Consider the following 17430-nt stretch of genomic DNA (forward strand, 5'->3'; position numbering starts at 1 on the left):
TCTCGTCAGCAACTGCTTAATCTGTGAAAAGATCATCCCGTATTTTTCGAATGATAAGTATGGGAAGAAACCTCGTCTTATAATCAGGTAAATACGGTAATTTACAAAAACACGTGCTGTGTTCTCTGATCAAAATGGATACAATAATGACCTTTTATTTATTTTTTATTATTTTGTGTGAATTTCTTTCTACGTCAGTGATATTGCTTCTAATTTTCCTTACTCTGTTTCATTGTAGTAAAATACAGATTCCTATTTTAATTCTATTTTGTCCCTTTTTCTTTTACTTCTTTTCCTCCTATGCACTTTTAATGAGCAAGTTCGATCCATTACCTTGTAACATTTCTCACAGTATCGGAATGCAGGTCTGTTGTTCACGTTGCTGCACTGCAGACACGTCCAGTAATCCCTCCTCGGGATTTCTGGATCAAAGACATCAGAGCTGCCTGATGAAGCACAGCTAGAATTTCCTGCGTTGTCCCATGTCTTGGGTGGTGGAAGCCCAACAACTTGAAGCTCCTGTTAACACAAACATAACACATATAGCACTACGGAAAGATTTCCACTGAGATCACTTGTATTCTTCAAAACTTAGCAGCAAACAGAAGGAAAGTAAGAACAGTGATGGAAATTTTGCATTTTAGTAAAAACAAATGCCTCAGAACTACATGTGGGGCAGATTCCAATAGGATGTACTTTGGTGGATGTAGCAGGCTGTCAGCCAATGATAAAACAGAAGTGAAGATTGAGGAGATCATAAACTATTAGCCACATTCTATTCATGAAATTGAACAGGATAATGCACCCAAAGTGCTGACCAGTCTGTCAACCTCTGAATGTTGTGCTGCTATATGGAACTCTCAAATTCCAGAGAAGAAATAAATATTCAGTGAAAGAAACTGGCACCTTATTGCTCATGGAATGAAGGCCAGGAGTGCAAAATTAAGCTAGTAGGAGTATTGTGCAAAAATTATTTTAAACAGCTTATTAGATGAGCAATGTGCCTTAAACCTTTCAGGTAAAAAAAAAAAAAAAGTGTAACAACATTAACCATGCATGAGCACAGGTGTGAGATTGTCAGCAACAATTCAAAAAATGGTAGCTCCTCCTGAGTACAAGCCCTGCAACTTTATTCCCAGACCATCACTCATGCTGGATGTAGGAAGAAGCATGTGAGGGGCATTCAGAGAGGCGAGATGACAAAACTATATCCAAACAATAATTTCAGTGATTTATCAAGCACATAACCCAACCACACAAACCTACGCTATCTCAGTCTCATTTTTAGATGCTGCCTTGCCAAAGCTGTCCAAAGCATATGTGTGCTTTAGGACTCCGTGAACATATATTACTGAAATATACATCAGAGATGAAGAGGCAAATGAGAAAAATGACAAATCATTACAAATATTTAATCAGATTTTACACGGCATATATGGTTCTATTAGTTTATTATTTTTTGTACGTTTCTGGAGATGAAGAGCTCAAGTGTTTCTATGTGAGAACTAATCAATTTTCTCTCTCGTTTTCTAAAGAGAGAAAACTACTGTTTTACATTTTTAACAACTGTCTGGACAACAAAAGATGACAGACATAAGTATATCACACCACAAAAATGCAGTATTTTCTTCAAATTTATATTTATATAATATATAATTGTATTGGTTCTTAGCTGGTGAATCACTTTAAATACAATGGTGAAATGGCAACAGCACATCAGGGTATGCAGTGCCGAAACATGGAAAGTAATTTAAATGTGTCCTATCTCAGACTGCTTTCCAGCAGAACAGAAAGGATTGAGGGCGCCAGAGGGTTATGAGGAAGAGATCAGTGTTGAACTTCCTGCCGACAATGAAGTCATTAAAGACGGAGCACAAGCCCGGATTAGGGAACAACGGAGAACGAAAGCTGTACGTCCTTTCGAAGGAGCCATCCTGGCACTTGCCTTAAACAATTTAGGGAAATAGCAGAAAACCTATATCAGGATGGCTTGATGCAGATTTGAAGTGTCGTGCTCCCAAATGCAAATCCAGTGTGCTAACCACTGTGCTAACCCACCCAGTGGGCATTTTGGTAATTTTTACCAATGAGCAGAGATGGGAACTGCAAAGACAAAGTTGTTAGATAAAATCCTTCAGACTGGGATTTGAGTGTTTGCATTCATCTGAGAGTTGGTGAAGTTCTAACACTTCAGAAGTAGGAGAACACGGAATTTAACAGAAAGAAAGGAATCGATGGTACGGACAAACTGGGTTGTATGTAAGCATCTAAATACATAGCTGGAATCATGGTAGATGTTTCAGGGGAATCTTACAATCTGTGTTGGGAATCTCTGTTCCTCCATTTACAGGATATTGCGTAACAAATATAGCTGTAGATATAAGATGGCAAGTGTGTCATTCCGAGGCAAATCAGTTAAGACAATACCTGAAAGCTGCCCCCAGGAGCGTATATCTCTTCCAGAAGTCCTACAGCCCCAGCACGTGACAGCCTATGCCAGTGAATTAACACTGTGATGTGGCACAATTAAACTTCCAACTGCGCTGCAGAGATCAAACTACGTCCTTTTACCACAGTGCAAAATTCTTATACACAGAGACAAAACTCTTAGGCTGAATCTGAGTATTCAGTTACATCAAATGCTACCATACATTGACAAAGTGAGCAGGAAAGGATCTATGTCAATACACAGCATGTAAATAAATACAAGACAACACCACTTCCACACCACACCAGTAGTAATTAAGCTATGACATAACAGAACAGTTTACATGCACCAGTTGTGGGTTCTGCTACAGCAGAGAGAAGCACTGTGGCCTTCAGTGTGCCTCTCAGAGATGGTCACATTAGGACTACAGCCTTTACAGTTGGCTGTGAGACAACAATTGACCGGCTAACGCACATGTAGAATTTTATGCCGATGCTGATTCGCATTTGACAAAACATAAACATGAAATATAATCTCAATAAGTGCCAGGTGCAATGGGAAATCTCAAACTTAAAGCAGAATTGTCTCATTATCTTAGACTGTTTGGGAAAGATTAAAACCGAGACACTTTTTACCGACTGAAGGAATGATTCACTTTCTCACAGCTCGTAGCTCTATTTCACATAATTTGTGTCAGATCGAGAGGAGGCACAGACAGTGCCCCAAATTTGGCACACTGGATGGTACATGAGATTGTATCACATTCGAATGCAGAGAGTATGCAGGAGTAGCCTGTCAGGGGAAGCAGCGATAGAGAATGGAAAATCTTTTGACTTAGTACGAGACAATAACCAGAGCACTTTAAACAATCTAGTAGAACAAATTGCCAAAAGAGCTGTGAAAGATTTTATCTGATATGTAGGCCTAGATTGCATCTAAACATGAAGTCAGAAAAATCAATCACAACTTTCCTACATTCGTCTGTCAATAGTCTTGGCGGATAATACCAGTGATGGTGAGGGAGACAGCGCTAACTGTCTGAACACAGAACAGAGGTTCTCTACTGTGATATTGCTCCTTCACACCTCCTACTTGCAAGTGCAACATTTTATGTAACACATTATATAATTTTCATGCACTCCTAACGCCGTAGAGTGCTAATCTGCTGATACTGACATTACACACACTTTATGTTATGCTACTTTTACTATACCAAGAATAATCTGTTTCTGAAAATATAATGTAATTGGATAGATAAAATCTACTCACCAAGTGGCAGCAGAAGAAAACACACATAAAAATTTAATGAAATGTGCAAGCTTTCAGAGCCAGTGGCTCCTCCTCCTGGCAGAAGGGTTGAAGGGAAAGGACGGGGGATGAAGGAAGAGGCCTGGAAAGATTTAGAAAATTGGGAGTATTATGGAAAAAGTTACTCAGAGCCCTGCATCAGGAAAAACTTACCAGATGAGATGAGACGGAAAGGCTATTAGTTTCATCCTATGCAATAAGTCTCCCCTGACCTGAGGTTCTGGGAGACTTTTCCACAATTCTCCCATTTTCTTAAATCCTTCCAGTTCTTTTCCTTCATACTTCTCCTTTCCCCTTTAACCCTTCTGCCAGAAGGAGGAGCCACTGGCTCCAAAAGCTTGCACATTTCATTAACTTATTCTGTGTGGTTCCTCCTACCGCCACTTGGTGAGTAGATTTTTTACCTATCCAATTATGTGCTATTTATACTTTAGCATTTAGTTAGTAACAACATAAAATATTTAGGGTGGTGGTAGACTAGAAGACAAGACAAAACACAGCTGTTGTGAGCAGCAGAGGGAAGCAGTGTGTGGATATTGTATTAACTATTGCAGTACCGACGACTCCTTGATAATCCAGCACTGTACATTTGTGCAGCCCCATTTCTGTTGGTTGCCAGGCTATACTGTAATACTCAGGCAACAATTAAGTAAAGAATAAAATTTAACAGTAATTTGGCTAGATGCTTGCTTTGTCAGCATTTAGCAACTTTTCACACATGTAGAGTATCACAGAATGTGATGACACTGATGGTCAACAGTAATTTGGCTAGATGTTTGCTTTGTCAGCATTTAGCAACTTTTCACACATGTAGAGTATCACAGAATGTGATGACACTGATGGTCACGATGCACTCTGAGGATTCGATCAACAGTACACCTCGTCTGCCCCAAAACACTGATTGCAGGAGCTGCAGAGCTGTTGGGACTCATCGAGCATCTAGGAAAGCTCCGGCAAATCGAAAGGCCTAACAGGTATAATCGGTACACAGTTGTGAGGCCACAGCAACCAAATGACCGACTGAACAAAACTATACTGAGTAATTGTACCAGCAGACGAACTGACCTAAAATTATTTTTTGCAGTTCCGTCATGGTGCTGACATTTCTCAATTAAAAATAAGTAACAGGAAGCAGTTAAAAAAAGGGGGGGGGGGGCACAGGAATTGCATCTTGCCTAATAAGAGAGGAAGGCAATGGATTAAAAGACTTAAAACACAGTAAGGGACCAGAGAAAGTGACACGTATACTCAGCAATAAATGATCAAAAAGTACAGAAAGTACACAGTATTGTCACACACAACTGTCAAGACTCTCTACAACAGATCAGAAAATGGAACCAATTTCTCAAGCAACTCACTAAAGCTATGCCTCAGTCCTGCATTCTAACAGTAGAGTCAAATGGAAACAAACACCATGTATGTCCTTCCTCAACATACACTACTAGTTCTTCAAAAGATAAGTTTGGTAATTAAATTTCATGCCTCAACAAGGGAATTCATTCCCAGCTAAAAATCTTTCAAAATAGTAACACTTTTTCAACAAGCAAGTGCAAACAACATAAAGTCAAACATTTTGGTGACAAACATACATGTATCGAAAAAATGTATCTGACCACAGTGATGCACTCTCTTTTACACACATAACTCACCCAGTAAGCCAAATATAAATTTACTGAGACCAATGAAAAAGGTTTCAATAACTTTCCATAAACTGAGAAACCAAAGCAAGGATTGTGGGGCTATTTCTAACCACCCCACAAAACAAGCACTGCAAATTGCATGCAAGTTTTAATTGGAATTATTTCATTAACATTATTCTAATCATCTTAAGTGTGTGTGTGTGTGTGTGTGTGTGTGTGTGTGTGTGTGTGTGTGTGTGTGTGTGTGTGTGTTTCTGAGGGAAAGGAGAGTCTGACAGAGTGATCAGAGGGGAAGAATATGGTGGAAGAGAGAAGGTTGACACAGAGACAAATTTATGAGAGGAAATAACAACAATAACTTTTGTTCCACCACTTCAGCAACTGTAACTACATCATTAATCCAGTTGCAGCATTCTCAAACAAAAGTAAATGTGTTCACAAGTGTAAAATTGACAACAATTATGGCAGAAATGGATAATAATTAATTTACTAAAATATTTGCATATATATTCGATAACATTATTCCCATTTTAAGCACCTGCACAATGCTAGGTTGCAATACGGCTCTAAGATCTCTTCTGGTGTTCGACAATACTTGCAAGAAATGAAACAGTCTTGCAAATATTTTTTTAAAAAAAGGGGTTGTAGAGGTACTGCAACTTAACATACTGCAGACAGATAAAATGAGAACCATCTGAGTAACAGTAAATGGTGAGCAAGAAAGGAACAATGTGCAAGGGTGGAGTCACAACATAAAGGAGGGGCAGAAGGAGAAAGCGGGGAGGGCTGCATCATCACACTGGCACAAGAGTACACAGTGGACAGGGGACACACACAAAGAGGTCACCCTCACAGTTCTGCGCCCCGCGTCACTCAAATTTCCCTAATCTTATGGGAAAAGGTATTTCGATGCAGGATAGCAGTCAGTCAAAGTTGTGTCCGGCAGTTCTTAAATTCTTAATATCACAAAACTTACGTTCACACTGGCATCACTCGCAGTACTGCTATCGCCAAAAGGATTCGGCCCTTCATTAGGTGACCGTATTTCAAATTCAACACGACCTACTGCATTTCTCTCTGACCACTCACTGCTAGACGTTTCGCTGCTGCGGCAACATAAATCTGTAGGATGAAGGAGTGTTAATGACATTATTTCTGTCTACAGGCAAAATTAGACAATTTACGAATATGTGGCAGCCTGAAGATTCGGTGGAGCCGGAAGGATCAGCAGCAGACACTGCGACACTGTTAAAGAAAAGAAAAGAGAAAGGGGTACAAAGATGAATGCGACACTCTACACCTTGCATTCGATAAACACAAACTAGCGATATTTCATAACATAATCGATACAATGAATGAAAATGTTAATAACAGTTATTTTGTGTTACACTTTCACACAATATCTGAAACTATTAGCACGACCCAAATATCACTTTACTTTTGTTTCTTTGGTGGTCATGTGTGATCATTGCTATGAAAATTGTACACAAAGTTTTGCTTCAGAAAGAAATTTTTTATTTTATGTTCCCAGTTGTTTAATGCTATAAATGGATTGAACATGTATTCTGCCAAAATAATAAATGGACTGAGCACATATTCTGTCAAAACAGTCTTTTTCGTCAGCGTCCAAAAGGTATAGAAAGGAAAGCATTTCTGTTATTACAAAAGCAAAAACAAGTCCTTGTCGAGTACTTTTTTGAGCTAGAGTACGCACACGCGCACGCACACACAAGTGCGCGCACGCACATTGTCACTGCGATTATTATCCAAGTTGTTACTCTTACTCCTTAAATAGTTAAGGGGAGTTAGAACAGAATTTTTTTTTTCACATTTTTGGATTTTTACCTCATTATAAAATCTGCAATTTTCTGAATAAAATGATATATATATATCACTTATAAACTCACATGGGAAGTATTTTATTTTTTTAAATATAATCTACACCAGTTGAAAATGTTATAATTTATACTTGCATTGCTTCAAGATCTAATAAAATCAGTAATTTTTTTATATAGGACTCTATGGATTGCTGTGTTATAAAGGTTAAATTACATGTTTGTATTGGTAGCACTGTCAAAAACAGTATCGTATCATTTCATAGTATAAACACGTGTTTTATGTTGAAGGGCTAACATTTTTCCGAGGAAAAGTGACGAACAGATTGGTAAATCTCTCAAAAAGTAAAGTATGACGCCAAAACAAAGTGTTTTTAAGAAATGTGGGTTTCATGGTAATAGATTTTTGAATAAAGGGAAACATTGTGTTCAACATGTGGTGTGTGAAATTACAAACAATGAAATACAGGCAAACTCTTCAGTATTTAGAGAAACACCCATTAGTGCTTCGAAGATTGAAATAAAAATTTGTGATACACAGTTTTCTCAAAACGAAAGAGATGTAAATGGTAGGTTAGGTTATATTTTGATAGATTTACACATCCTAACGAGGGTGTTAGGTGAATGTATGTGTTGTAAAATATGTGGAGGGCCACTTAGTTTACATGAAGACAGAGAGGTATCAAATGGACTAGCCAGGAAATTTATCATTAATTGTGCAGTTGTAAATATACTCATTCATTTTAGAATTCTGTTAAGTGTAATGATAATTATTTTGAAGTAAATGTTAGGTTGTTTTATGGATTGAGAGCTATTGGCAGAGGACACACTGCAGCAGAAACAATATGTGCCATGATGAATATGCCACGCCCACCTTGTAAAATCGGCAAGTATGCAGGATGTATTGGAGCTGCTGTAGAATCTGTTGCATGTGAGTCAATGAAGGGTGCTGCAAACAAAGCTGTTGAAATAAATGATGGTATGACTGACATACCAGTAGCTTTTGATGGGACTTGGCAGAAGCGCAGCTACAGTTCTAAGAATTCTGTTGCTACAGCGACCAGAGTGGATACTGGAAAGGCAATAGATTTCCGGATTTTAACCAAACATTATTATAAGCGTAAATCAGGGAATGAAGAAGAGCATATCTGTGACAGAAAATGGAGGTCTCTGCAGATATTGAACCTCTTAGTCCATCTGAGAACAAAAGGATTTGCCATGTTACACTAAGTTCTTATGTGATGGAGACTCAAAAGCATGTAACAGTGTAGTAGCCACTCAGCCTTATGGTGAGAACATTAACGCAAAACTGTAATGTATTTGTCATGTCCAGAAGAGGATCGGCACCAGGTTGAGGAAGTAGAAACAAAGTTAGACAGACAATAAACTTTCTCATGGTGAAACCATAAGAGGCCAGCTGACAGACAAAATGATTGATGAACTACAGCAGTATTATTAGAAATAATACTGAGGAATTGTTGAAAATGAAACAGGCAGTATGGGCTCCCTTCTTTTTCAGACTGTCAACTGATGAAAAACCAGTACACCACACTTGTCCTCCTGGGCCTGATTCATGGTGCAATTACTGCAATGCCCAGTACTCAAAGAGTTCATACAGCCATAAACATTCCATCCCAGCAGCAGTCATGGATATCATAAAACCTATTTACAGAGACCTAGCAAATCCCCCCATGAACCATGGACCTTACCCTTGGTGGGAAGGCTTGCGTGCCTCAACGATACATATAGCCATACCGTAGGTGCAACCACAACGGAGGGGTATCTGTTGAGAAGCCAGACAAAATGTGTGGTTCCTGAAGAGGGGCAGCAGCCTTTTCAGTAGTTGCAGGAGCAACAGTCTGGATGATTGACTGAACTGGCCTTTTAACACTAACCAAAACGGCCTTGCTGTGCTGGTACTGTGAACGGCTGAATGCAATGGGAAACTACAGCCATAATTTTTCCCGAGGGCATGCAGCTTTACTGTATGGTTAAATGATGATGGCGTCCTCTTGGGTAATATATTCCAGAGGTAAAATAGTCCTCCATTCGGATCTCCAGACAGGGACTACTCAAGAGGACATCGTTATCAGGAGAAAGAAAACTGGCATTATACGGGTCAGTGTGTGGAATGTCAGATCCATTAATCGGGCAGCAAGGTTAGAAAATTTGAAAAGGGAAATGGATAGATTAAAGTTAGATATAGTGGGAATTAGTGAAGTTCGGTGGCAGCAGGAACAAGACTTCTGGTCAGGTGAATACAGGGTTATAAATACAAAATCAAATAGGGGTAATGCAGGAGTAGGTTTAATAATGAATATAAAAAGTAGGAATGCGGGTAAGCTACTACAAACAGCACAGTGAACACATTATTGTGGCCAAGATAGATATGAACCCCTTGCCTACCACAGTAGTACTAGTTTATTTGCCGACTAGCTCCGCAGATGAAGAGGTTGATGAAATGTATGAAGAGATAAAATAAATTATTCAGATAGTGAAGGGAGACGAAAATTTAATAGTCATGGGTGACTGGAATTCGATAGTAGGAAAAGGAAGAGAAGGAAACGTAGTAGGTGAATATGGAATGGGGGTAAGGAGTGAAAGACGAAGCCGCCTGGTAGAATTTTACACAGAACATAACTTAATCATACCTAACACTTGGTTCAAAAATCATAAAAGAAGATTGTATACATGGAAGAAGCCTGGAGATACTGACAACTTTCAGATAGATTATATAACGGTAAGACAGAGATTTAGCAATCAGGTTTTAAATTGTAAAACATTTCCAGCGGCAGATGTTGACTCTGACCACAATCTATTAGTTATGAACTGTAGATTAAAACTAAAGAAACTTCAAAAAGGTGGGAATTTAAGCAGATGGGACCTGGATAAACCGACAGAACCAGAGGTTGTACAGAGTTTCAGGGAGAGCATTAGGGAACGATTGACAAGAATGGGGGAAAGAAATACAGTAGAAGAAGAATGGGTAGCTCTGAAGGATGAAATAGTGAAGGTAGCAGAGGATCAAGTAGGTAAAAAGACAAGGGCTAATAGAAATCCTTGGGTAACAGAAGAGACACTGAATTTAATTGATGAAAGTAGGAAATATAAAAATGCAGTAAATGAAGCAGGAAAAAGGAATACAAAAGTCTCAGAAATGAGATTAACAGGAAGTGCAAAATGGCTAAGCAGGGATGGCTAGAGGACAAATGTAAGGATGTAGAAGCGTATATCTCTAGGGTTACGATAGCTACTGCCTACAGGAAAACTAAAGAGACCTTTGGAGAAAAGAGAACCACTTGCATGAATATCAAGAGCTCAGATGGAAACCCAGTTCTAAGCAAAGAAGGGAAAGCAGAAAGGTGGAAGGAGTATATAGAGGGTCTATACAAGGGCGATGTTCTTGAGGACAATATTATGGAAATGGAAGAGGGTGTAGATGAAGATGAACTGAGAGGTATAATACAGCGTGAAAAGTCCCAAAGAAAGCAGGTGTTGACAGATTTGAAAATTACCAAACTATCAGTTTAATAAGCCATGGCTGCAAAACACTAACACAAATTCTTTAAAGACGAATGGAAAAACTGGTAGAAGCCGACCTCGGGGAAGATCAGTTTGGATTCCGTAGAAATTTTGGAACACGTGAGGCAATACTGACCCTAGGACTTATCTTAGAAACTAGATTAAGGAAAGGCAAACCCACGTTTCTAGAATTTGTAGACTTAGAGAAAGCTTTTGACAATGTTGACTCGAATACTCTCAAATTCTGAAGGTGGCAGGGGTAAAATACAGGGAGCGAAAGGCTATTTACAATTTGTACAGAAACCAGATGGCAGTTATAAGAGTTGAGGGGCATGAAAGGGAAGCAGTGGTTGGGAAGGGAGTGAGACAGGGTTGTAGCCTATCCCCGAAGTTATTCAATCTGTATATTGAGCAAGCAGTAAAGGAAACAAAAGAAAAATTCGGAGTAGGAATTAAAATCCATGGAGAAGAAATAAAAACTTTGAGGTTCGCCGATGACATTGTAATTCTGTCAGAGACAGCGCAGGACCTGGCAGAGCAGGTGAACAGAATGGACAGTGTCTTGAAAGTAGGATATATGATGAACATCAACAAAAGCAAAACGAGGATAATGGAGTGCAGTCGAATTAAATCAGGTGATGCTGAGGAAATTAGATTAGGAATGAGATGCTTAAAGTAGTAAATGAGTTTTGCTATGTGGGGAGTAAAATAACTGAGGATGGTTGCAGCAGAGGAGATATAAAATGTAGACTGACAATGGCAAGGAAAGTGTTTCTGAAGAAGAGAAATTTGTTAACATCGAGTATAGATTTAAGTGTCAGGAAGTCATTTCTGAAAGTATTTGTATGGAGTGTAGCCATGTATGGAAGTGAAACATGGACGATAAATAGTTTTAGACAAAAAGAGAATAGAAGCTTTCGCAATGTGGTGCTACAAAAGGATGCTGAAGATTAGATGGGTAGATCACATAACTAATGAGGAGGTATTGAATAGAACTGGGGAGAAGAGAAATTTGTGGCACAACTTGACTAGAAGAAGGTATCGGTTGGTAGAACATGTTCTGAGGCAACAAGGGATCACCAATTTAGTATTGGAGGGCAGCATGGAGGATAAAAATCATAGAGGGAGACCAAGAGATGAATACACTAGACAGATTCAGAAGGATGTAGGTTGCAGTAGGTACTGGGAGATGAAGAAGCTTGCACAGGATAGAGTAGCATGGAGAGCTGCACCAAACCAGTCTCAGGACTGAAGACCACAACAACAACAACAACAACAACAACAGCAAATCCTGAATTACTGAAGAAGTGTCTGCATGGTCAGACTCAAAATCCCAATGAGTCGTTCAATTATCTTATATGGACTCGCTTACCAAAAAATGTTTTTGTCGGAATGAAAACAGTAAAGTGTGGGGGGGGGTGGAGGGGGGGGGGAGGGGGGGCCAGTGATGCTGTTATTGCTTTTAATGATGGAAAATTGGTAGGATGAAAGTGCTACAGCATATGGAAATTAATCCTGGAGCAAACTGCATCAGAGAACTTGAACAGATGGACAAGGTTTGATTGATAAAGCAGAGTATGCAGCACAGTTGGAAACTAAGGAGTCCAGAAGGAAGAAAAGAAGAAAAACTTGGAAAAAGATCAAGAGGATGATATACAGTATGGTACAAGGTGCTTTTGAGTGACTAAAAATAAAAAAAAAATAAGGATATATTACGCGAGTTAAAGTCTCTTGAAACTTTAGAAGTATTTCCTAAAAATTGACATTTTCTGTTGCATTTCCCCTAAATCTCAGAAACACTGAGTAGAGTATTCAAATTTTCAGCAAGTAATAACATACATATCCTGAGTCTATTGAACTAAAAGAAAAGCATAATGTTAAGTACAATTAAAATTATTTAGTATACTGTACAAAAATGTACACAAAATTTTAACTGTGTAATTAAAAAATTGTATTTCTGAAAGCAGTTGCTGAAATGCAATTATTGTAGTTCAGTAGACTCATAACATACAGTTTAATGTCCTGTAAAAGTTTCATGTCAGTGGCTACTGTGGTTCCTGAAATACAGGGAAGCCAAGTCACTAAATTTAATATTGTCGGGATAGGGTGTTCCTACACCCCTTAAATCAAAAAATGTGTTTAACTGCTTCTGAAAACTGGAATTTAATTTGGTCACCTTTTGTCTCTATAGACCTGTGACATGGTGCCCTGGAAAATTCAACTGTATAATCAGTAAACTGACAGTACACACAGACAAGGCACTGCTTCTCTAAAACTTAAATATTACAACTCTGTTTGAAACTCTCACATACACGAACTATTTTTCTCCTTTTGTACACCGTAGGCACAAACTTATTATACATATGTGGCGCTTTTCCATTTGTACTGTATTTATTTAGACTACTTCTGCATTTCACAACAAGTATCAGCTTTTGAAGCCATTATTGAGTGTTTAGCTAGAACAAGGTGCAGAACATATCAATACAATAGCATATTTATACGGTGTGCTTCTATTTGTAAACCAAATAAAAAAGAGGCACATCATGTGAAAATGCTGCAGCTGTTATCTCAAAAAATTGTTGACATTAGCATTTACACTCATGCCACTGGCGCATTCACGGGTAACGTCTAATTTAAGTATATCCATTATAGTTGATGAACTGCAACTGTGATTTAAATCGGTGATTTATCAAATTAAATTTCATAACCAACTTAGATCACACCTGCTTCCACACAACATGTGAAATGTACCACATATAATCATATGTCACTGAAGACTTGCCAACTGCGAAATATCAGTCTATTTTAATTATTTAAGGTTAGAAAGCAGTTTTTCTCTCCTTGGTCAAACAAAACCTTTCCCAGATATTCATCCTCAAATTGCAGGTCTCAAAATAACACGTTTTTCCATATACATAACATAGTTTTATATCAGTTCATAAGCTTAAATTAGATACAAAAAAACTGATAACCAAGATAACAATGTGAAAGCATTTCAGCTATGATATACACAAAGGTTAAAACAGAACAAATTAAATTCACATACAAGAAAACACAAAATACATTTTGCAGCCACTCACCACTAACTGAAACCTATCAGACTGATAAAATCATGAACAGGACACTCCACTGCTGCCTGCAGGGATAGTGTTGTAATTGGAAATGAGACACATAAATGTTAGTTTTGTGGAATATTTATGAAGTGAGAATCCACTTTAAGAAAAAGTAGGAAAAGACAGATTGCTACTTACTGTAAAGAAGACATTAAGTTGGCCCAAGCTGCTGGAGTTGGTGTTCATGTGTGCTCGAAGCATGCCTCCTTGTGTGTGTGAATGGTGTGTGTTGCTCTTTTACTGATGAAGGCTGTGATCAAAAGCTTTGGGTAAGTGTCTTAATTGTTCCTGTCTGCAACTTAAATGTGTCTTTTTTATGGTAAGCAGCAATCTATCTTTTCCTACATTGTTGATATTCCTATCTGGAATTTTGATTGTTTGATTTTGAGAATCCGCTTTATATTGATCACAAATAAAAATAAAAAACATTCTAAAGATAGATAGAATAATTTTGCTGGATGAACAATTATACATTTTACAAAGATGGACATAAGCAGACAATTCCACTACACGTTTATGATAACAAGCTCAAAGTTGTTTTAAATATTTCACCATAATATTAATAATGATAATAACCGCACATGCACCAGCTGAGATGGCAGGTAGTGCTATTTAGAAATGGAATGGAATGGAAAAAACAGCCAGTTCAAACAAGAGATCTCACCGGAGGGACCTCGCACACTACTCTGCCCTTTCCATTTTCTTCATACCTACAAGACCTGAAGCTCAGTGCCTGTACATCAATTACCTACAGCAGTACAAGAAAATTCTTAGAAAAACTTGGAAAAGTTGTATTCAAAAATAAAAGAAGATTTCCGAGAGCTGCTAAGTACAAAACATTACGGTCTTGTCAACACAACTGTTGACAGCTGAATGTGTAGCATATACGTCTCATACTTGTAAAGCTAATTGTAATAACACTGTTCACGTTTACGTTGCACTTCACTTGGCGTAGACCGGGACCTGGACTGTTCCCTACGCATGCTCCATGTTAACCCACTGGGTACGGCCCGTGCTGCCTGAGTTGTTGTTGTTGTTGTTGTTACGCCGGCAGAGGTTGCGTCCGAATACTCGCGTGCCCTCTGGTGGACGGGACTCTACTTGCGGCAACTACTGTCCATGACGCGCCGTGCTGATGTGCGCCTCCCGCGATCTTTCTGGTAGCTACTGCACTCCTCCTCCTTCGGGGGGTGAAGCCACTGTGATCCACTGCGTCGGAAGGTGTTGCGTCAGGCAGGAGCGACGACCTCCACATCCATTGGAAGGCCGGAGTCGAGGGGATCTGCCAATCCCCGAGCCGGAACCTTCGAATACGGCTGGAAGTGACCCACACAAAGAGGCCCCCGTCGTCCCACCACCGGAGCCCGGGACAGAACGGGTGACAAGCTGTCGAGCTCCGGATCCTGTGCCACCTCGGGAGGGGCAAGACACAGTGGCGGGGACAATGGGGAAGGGAAAACCACAGGTGAACCAGCCTCCTGAGAAACCGGGCCTGCAAGGGGGGCCGGCTCTCCCTGGGGCATCTCGAACGATGGTGATGCCGGTGCTGGAGCTACTGGAGGCTGCCAAGGCTGAGAACCATCGCAGTGCGGCAGAGTCACAACGGGGAGAGGCGGTAATGTCCCCTGAGAAACCAACACGGGTGCCGGCAATGGGGAAGCCGGTGTCCGAGAGGTCGGAGGGTGGGTGCCCAAACGTGGACGTACCTGATTTTGGTGACGACGTACCACCCGGTCCCCTGCCTGCAAGGTACAGAGCCGGCGGCCATTTCGGCGCAGGACCACCACCGGTATTCAACGTGGATTGCGACCAAACCCACGTGCCCAGACCGGCATACCCAGTGGAAAGCCAGGTACTCCATTTTGCGAAGACTGGCGAGGACCAGGCCGGAGGAGGTGCAGCAGAGTCCTAGGTTTGCACCCATGGAGGAGCTCTGCGGGGCTGTGTTCGCCCATTGGGGTAGTGGGGTAGTCCGGTATGCCGTCAGGAAAAACGTCAATGCCTCCTCCGCAGGAAATTCGTGCACATACTTTTTCATCTGCGTCTTAAATGTGCGCACCATGCGCTCGGCTTCCCCATTCGATTGTGGATGGAAGGGGGGAGAGCAAACGTGCCGAATACCGAAGCGCCTACAAAAATCCTGGTAGGTCTGGGAAATAAACTGCGGTCCATTGTCCGAGACCAGGGTGATTGGCAGACCTTCCACAGAAAAGATTTTTGCTAGTGCCTGGACTGCAACTTCTGAAGTGGTTGAGGAGCAGCGAACCACATATGGGAATCGGGAATAAGCATCAATGACAATGAGCCAAAAGCCATTGAGAAACGGGCCCGCAAAATCAATGTGAACACGTTCCCATGGTTGGGTTGCCGGCGGCCAGGAAGAGAACGCTGCCCTGGGAGATGCCTGTTGGCTCGCACACTGGGAACAGGCGGCCACCAAGTGCTCAATTTCTCTGTCAATACCAGGCCAGTACACATGTCTGCAAGCTAAGGTTTTAGTACGGGAAACACCCCAGTGCCTCGCATGTAATAACAAGAGGACCTCCCTTCATAAACTGGCAGGAACAATCACGCGAGGAGCTGTATCATCGGTAGCCAGAAGGAGAACTCCTTCCAAGACCGAGAGGCGGTCTCGTAGAATAAAATAATTACGAAGAGGGTCCGATGCCCGGCCTGGAGGGTGGGATGACCACCCCTGCTGAATGAGGGTAACTACTTGCCAGAGAACCAGGTCAGCTGCCGTTTCCCTGGCGACTCTAGAACTAGTGATCGGGAAGCCATCAACCGCTTGGCGGGACGCCACATCCAAATGAAAACACATAATCTCTTCTCAATCGAACTTAGGATCCGGGCCCACCGGAAGACGGGAAAGAGCGTCGGCACTGGCATGCTGTCCGGTAGGGCGAAAATGAATGTCATAATGGTACTTAGAGAGGAACAAGGCCCAGCGCTGTAGTCTGTGGGCCGCCCTATCCGGAATCTGAGAGGCGGGGCCAAATAACGATATTAACGGCTTATGGTCAGTGATTAACTGAAACTTCGTGCCATACAAGAAAGGGTGAAACTTGGTAACAGCGTAGACAATGGCCAAAGCCTCTTTTTCCACCTGGGAGTAATGGGCCTGCGCGGGACTAAGAGTTTTAGACGCAAACGCCAGTGGTTGCTCGGAACCATCTGCGTTGCAATGGGCCAGGACCGCCCCCACCCCATACTGCGAAGCATCTGTAGCCAGGACCAACGGCTTATGGGGGTCAAAAGTAGCCAAACAAGGCGCTGACGTGAGGAGGCCCTTCAACGAGGTGAACGCTCGCTCGCATGCAGGTGACCAATCAAAAGGAACACCCTTGTGCAGAAGGCAGTACAGGGGGCGGGCTATGGTGGAAGCCCTGGGAATGAACCGGTGGTAATAGGCTCTCTTGCCTAAAAAAGCTTGTAACTCTTTCAGCGAAGCGGGCCGAGGAAGGTCGACGATACCTTGGACCAAACTTCCTAGTGGCTGGACGCCGTGCTGAGAGATGGTGTAGCCCACATACTCAATGGACGGTTGGAAGAAGTTTGACTTATGCAGGTTGCAACGCAAGTCC

General features: G+C 41.0%; 1 protein-coding gene across 5 annotated transcripts in view; it reads right to left on the minus strand.

Moving 5' to 3' along the window:
- LOC126210164 (uncharacterized) overlaps positions 1–17430 on the minus strand; it is a 136834-nt gene that overhangs the window by 57464 nt on the left and 61940 nt on the right. For all 5 annotated transcript variants that reach the window (XM_049939317.1, XM_049939316.1, XM_049939315.1 and 2 more), the window contains 2 exons: positions 6353–6498; positions 334–519 (listed from right to left, as the gene is read on the minus strand). In XM_049939317.1, coding sequence (XP_049795274.1) covers positions 334–519; positions 6353–6498 — 332 coding nt within the window. The remainder of the gene's footprint in view (positions 1–333; positions 520–6352; positions 6499–17430) is intronic.

This window comes from Schistocerca nitens, chromosome 10 (assembly GCF_023898315.1).
Source record: "Schistocerca nitens isolate TAMUIC-IGC-003100 chromosome 10, iqSchNite1.1, whole genome shotgun sequence".
NCBI lineage: Eukaryota > Metazoa > Arthropoda > Insecta > Orthoptera > Acrididae > Schistocerca > Schistocerca nitens.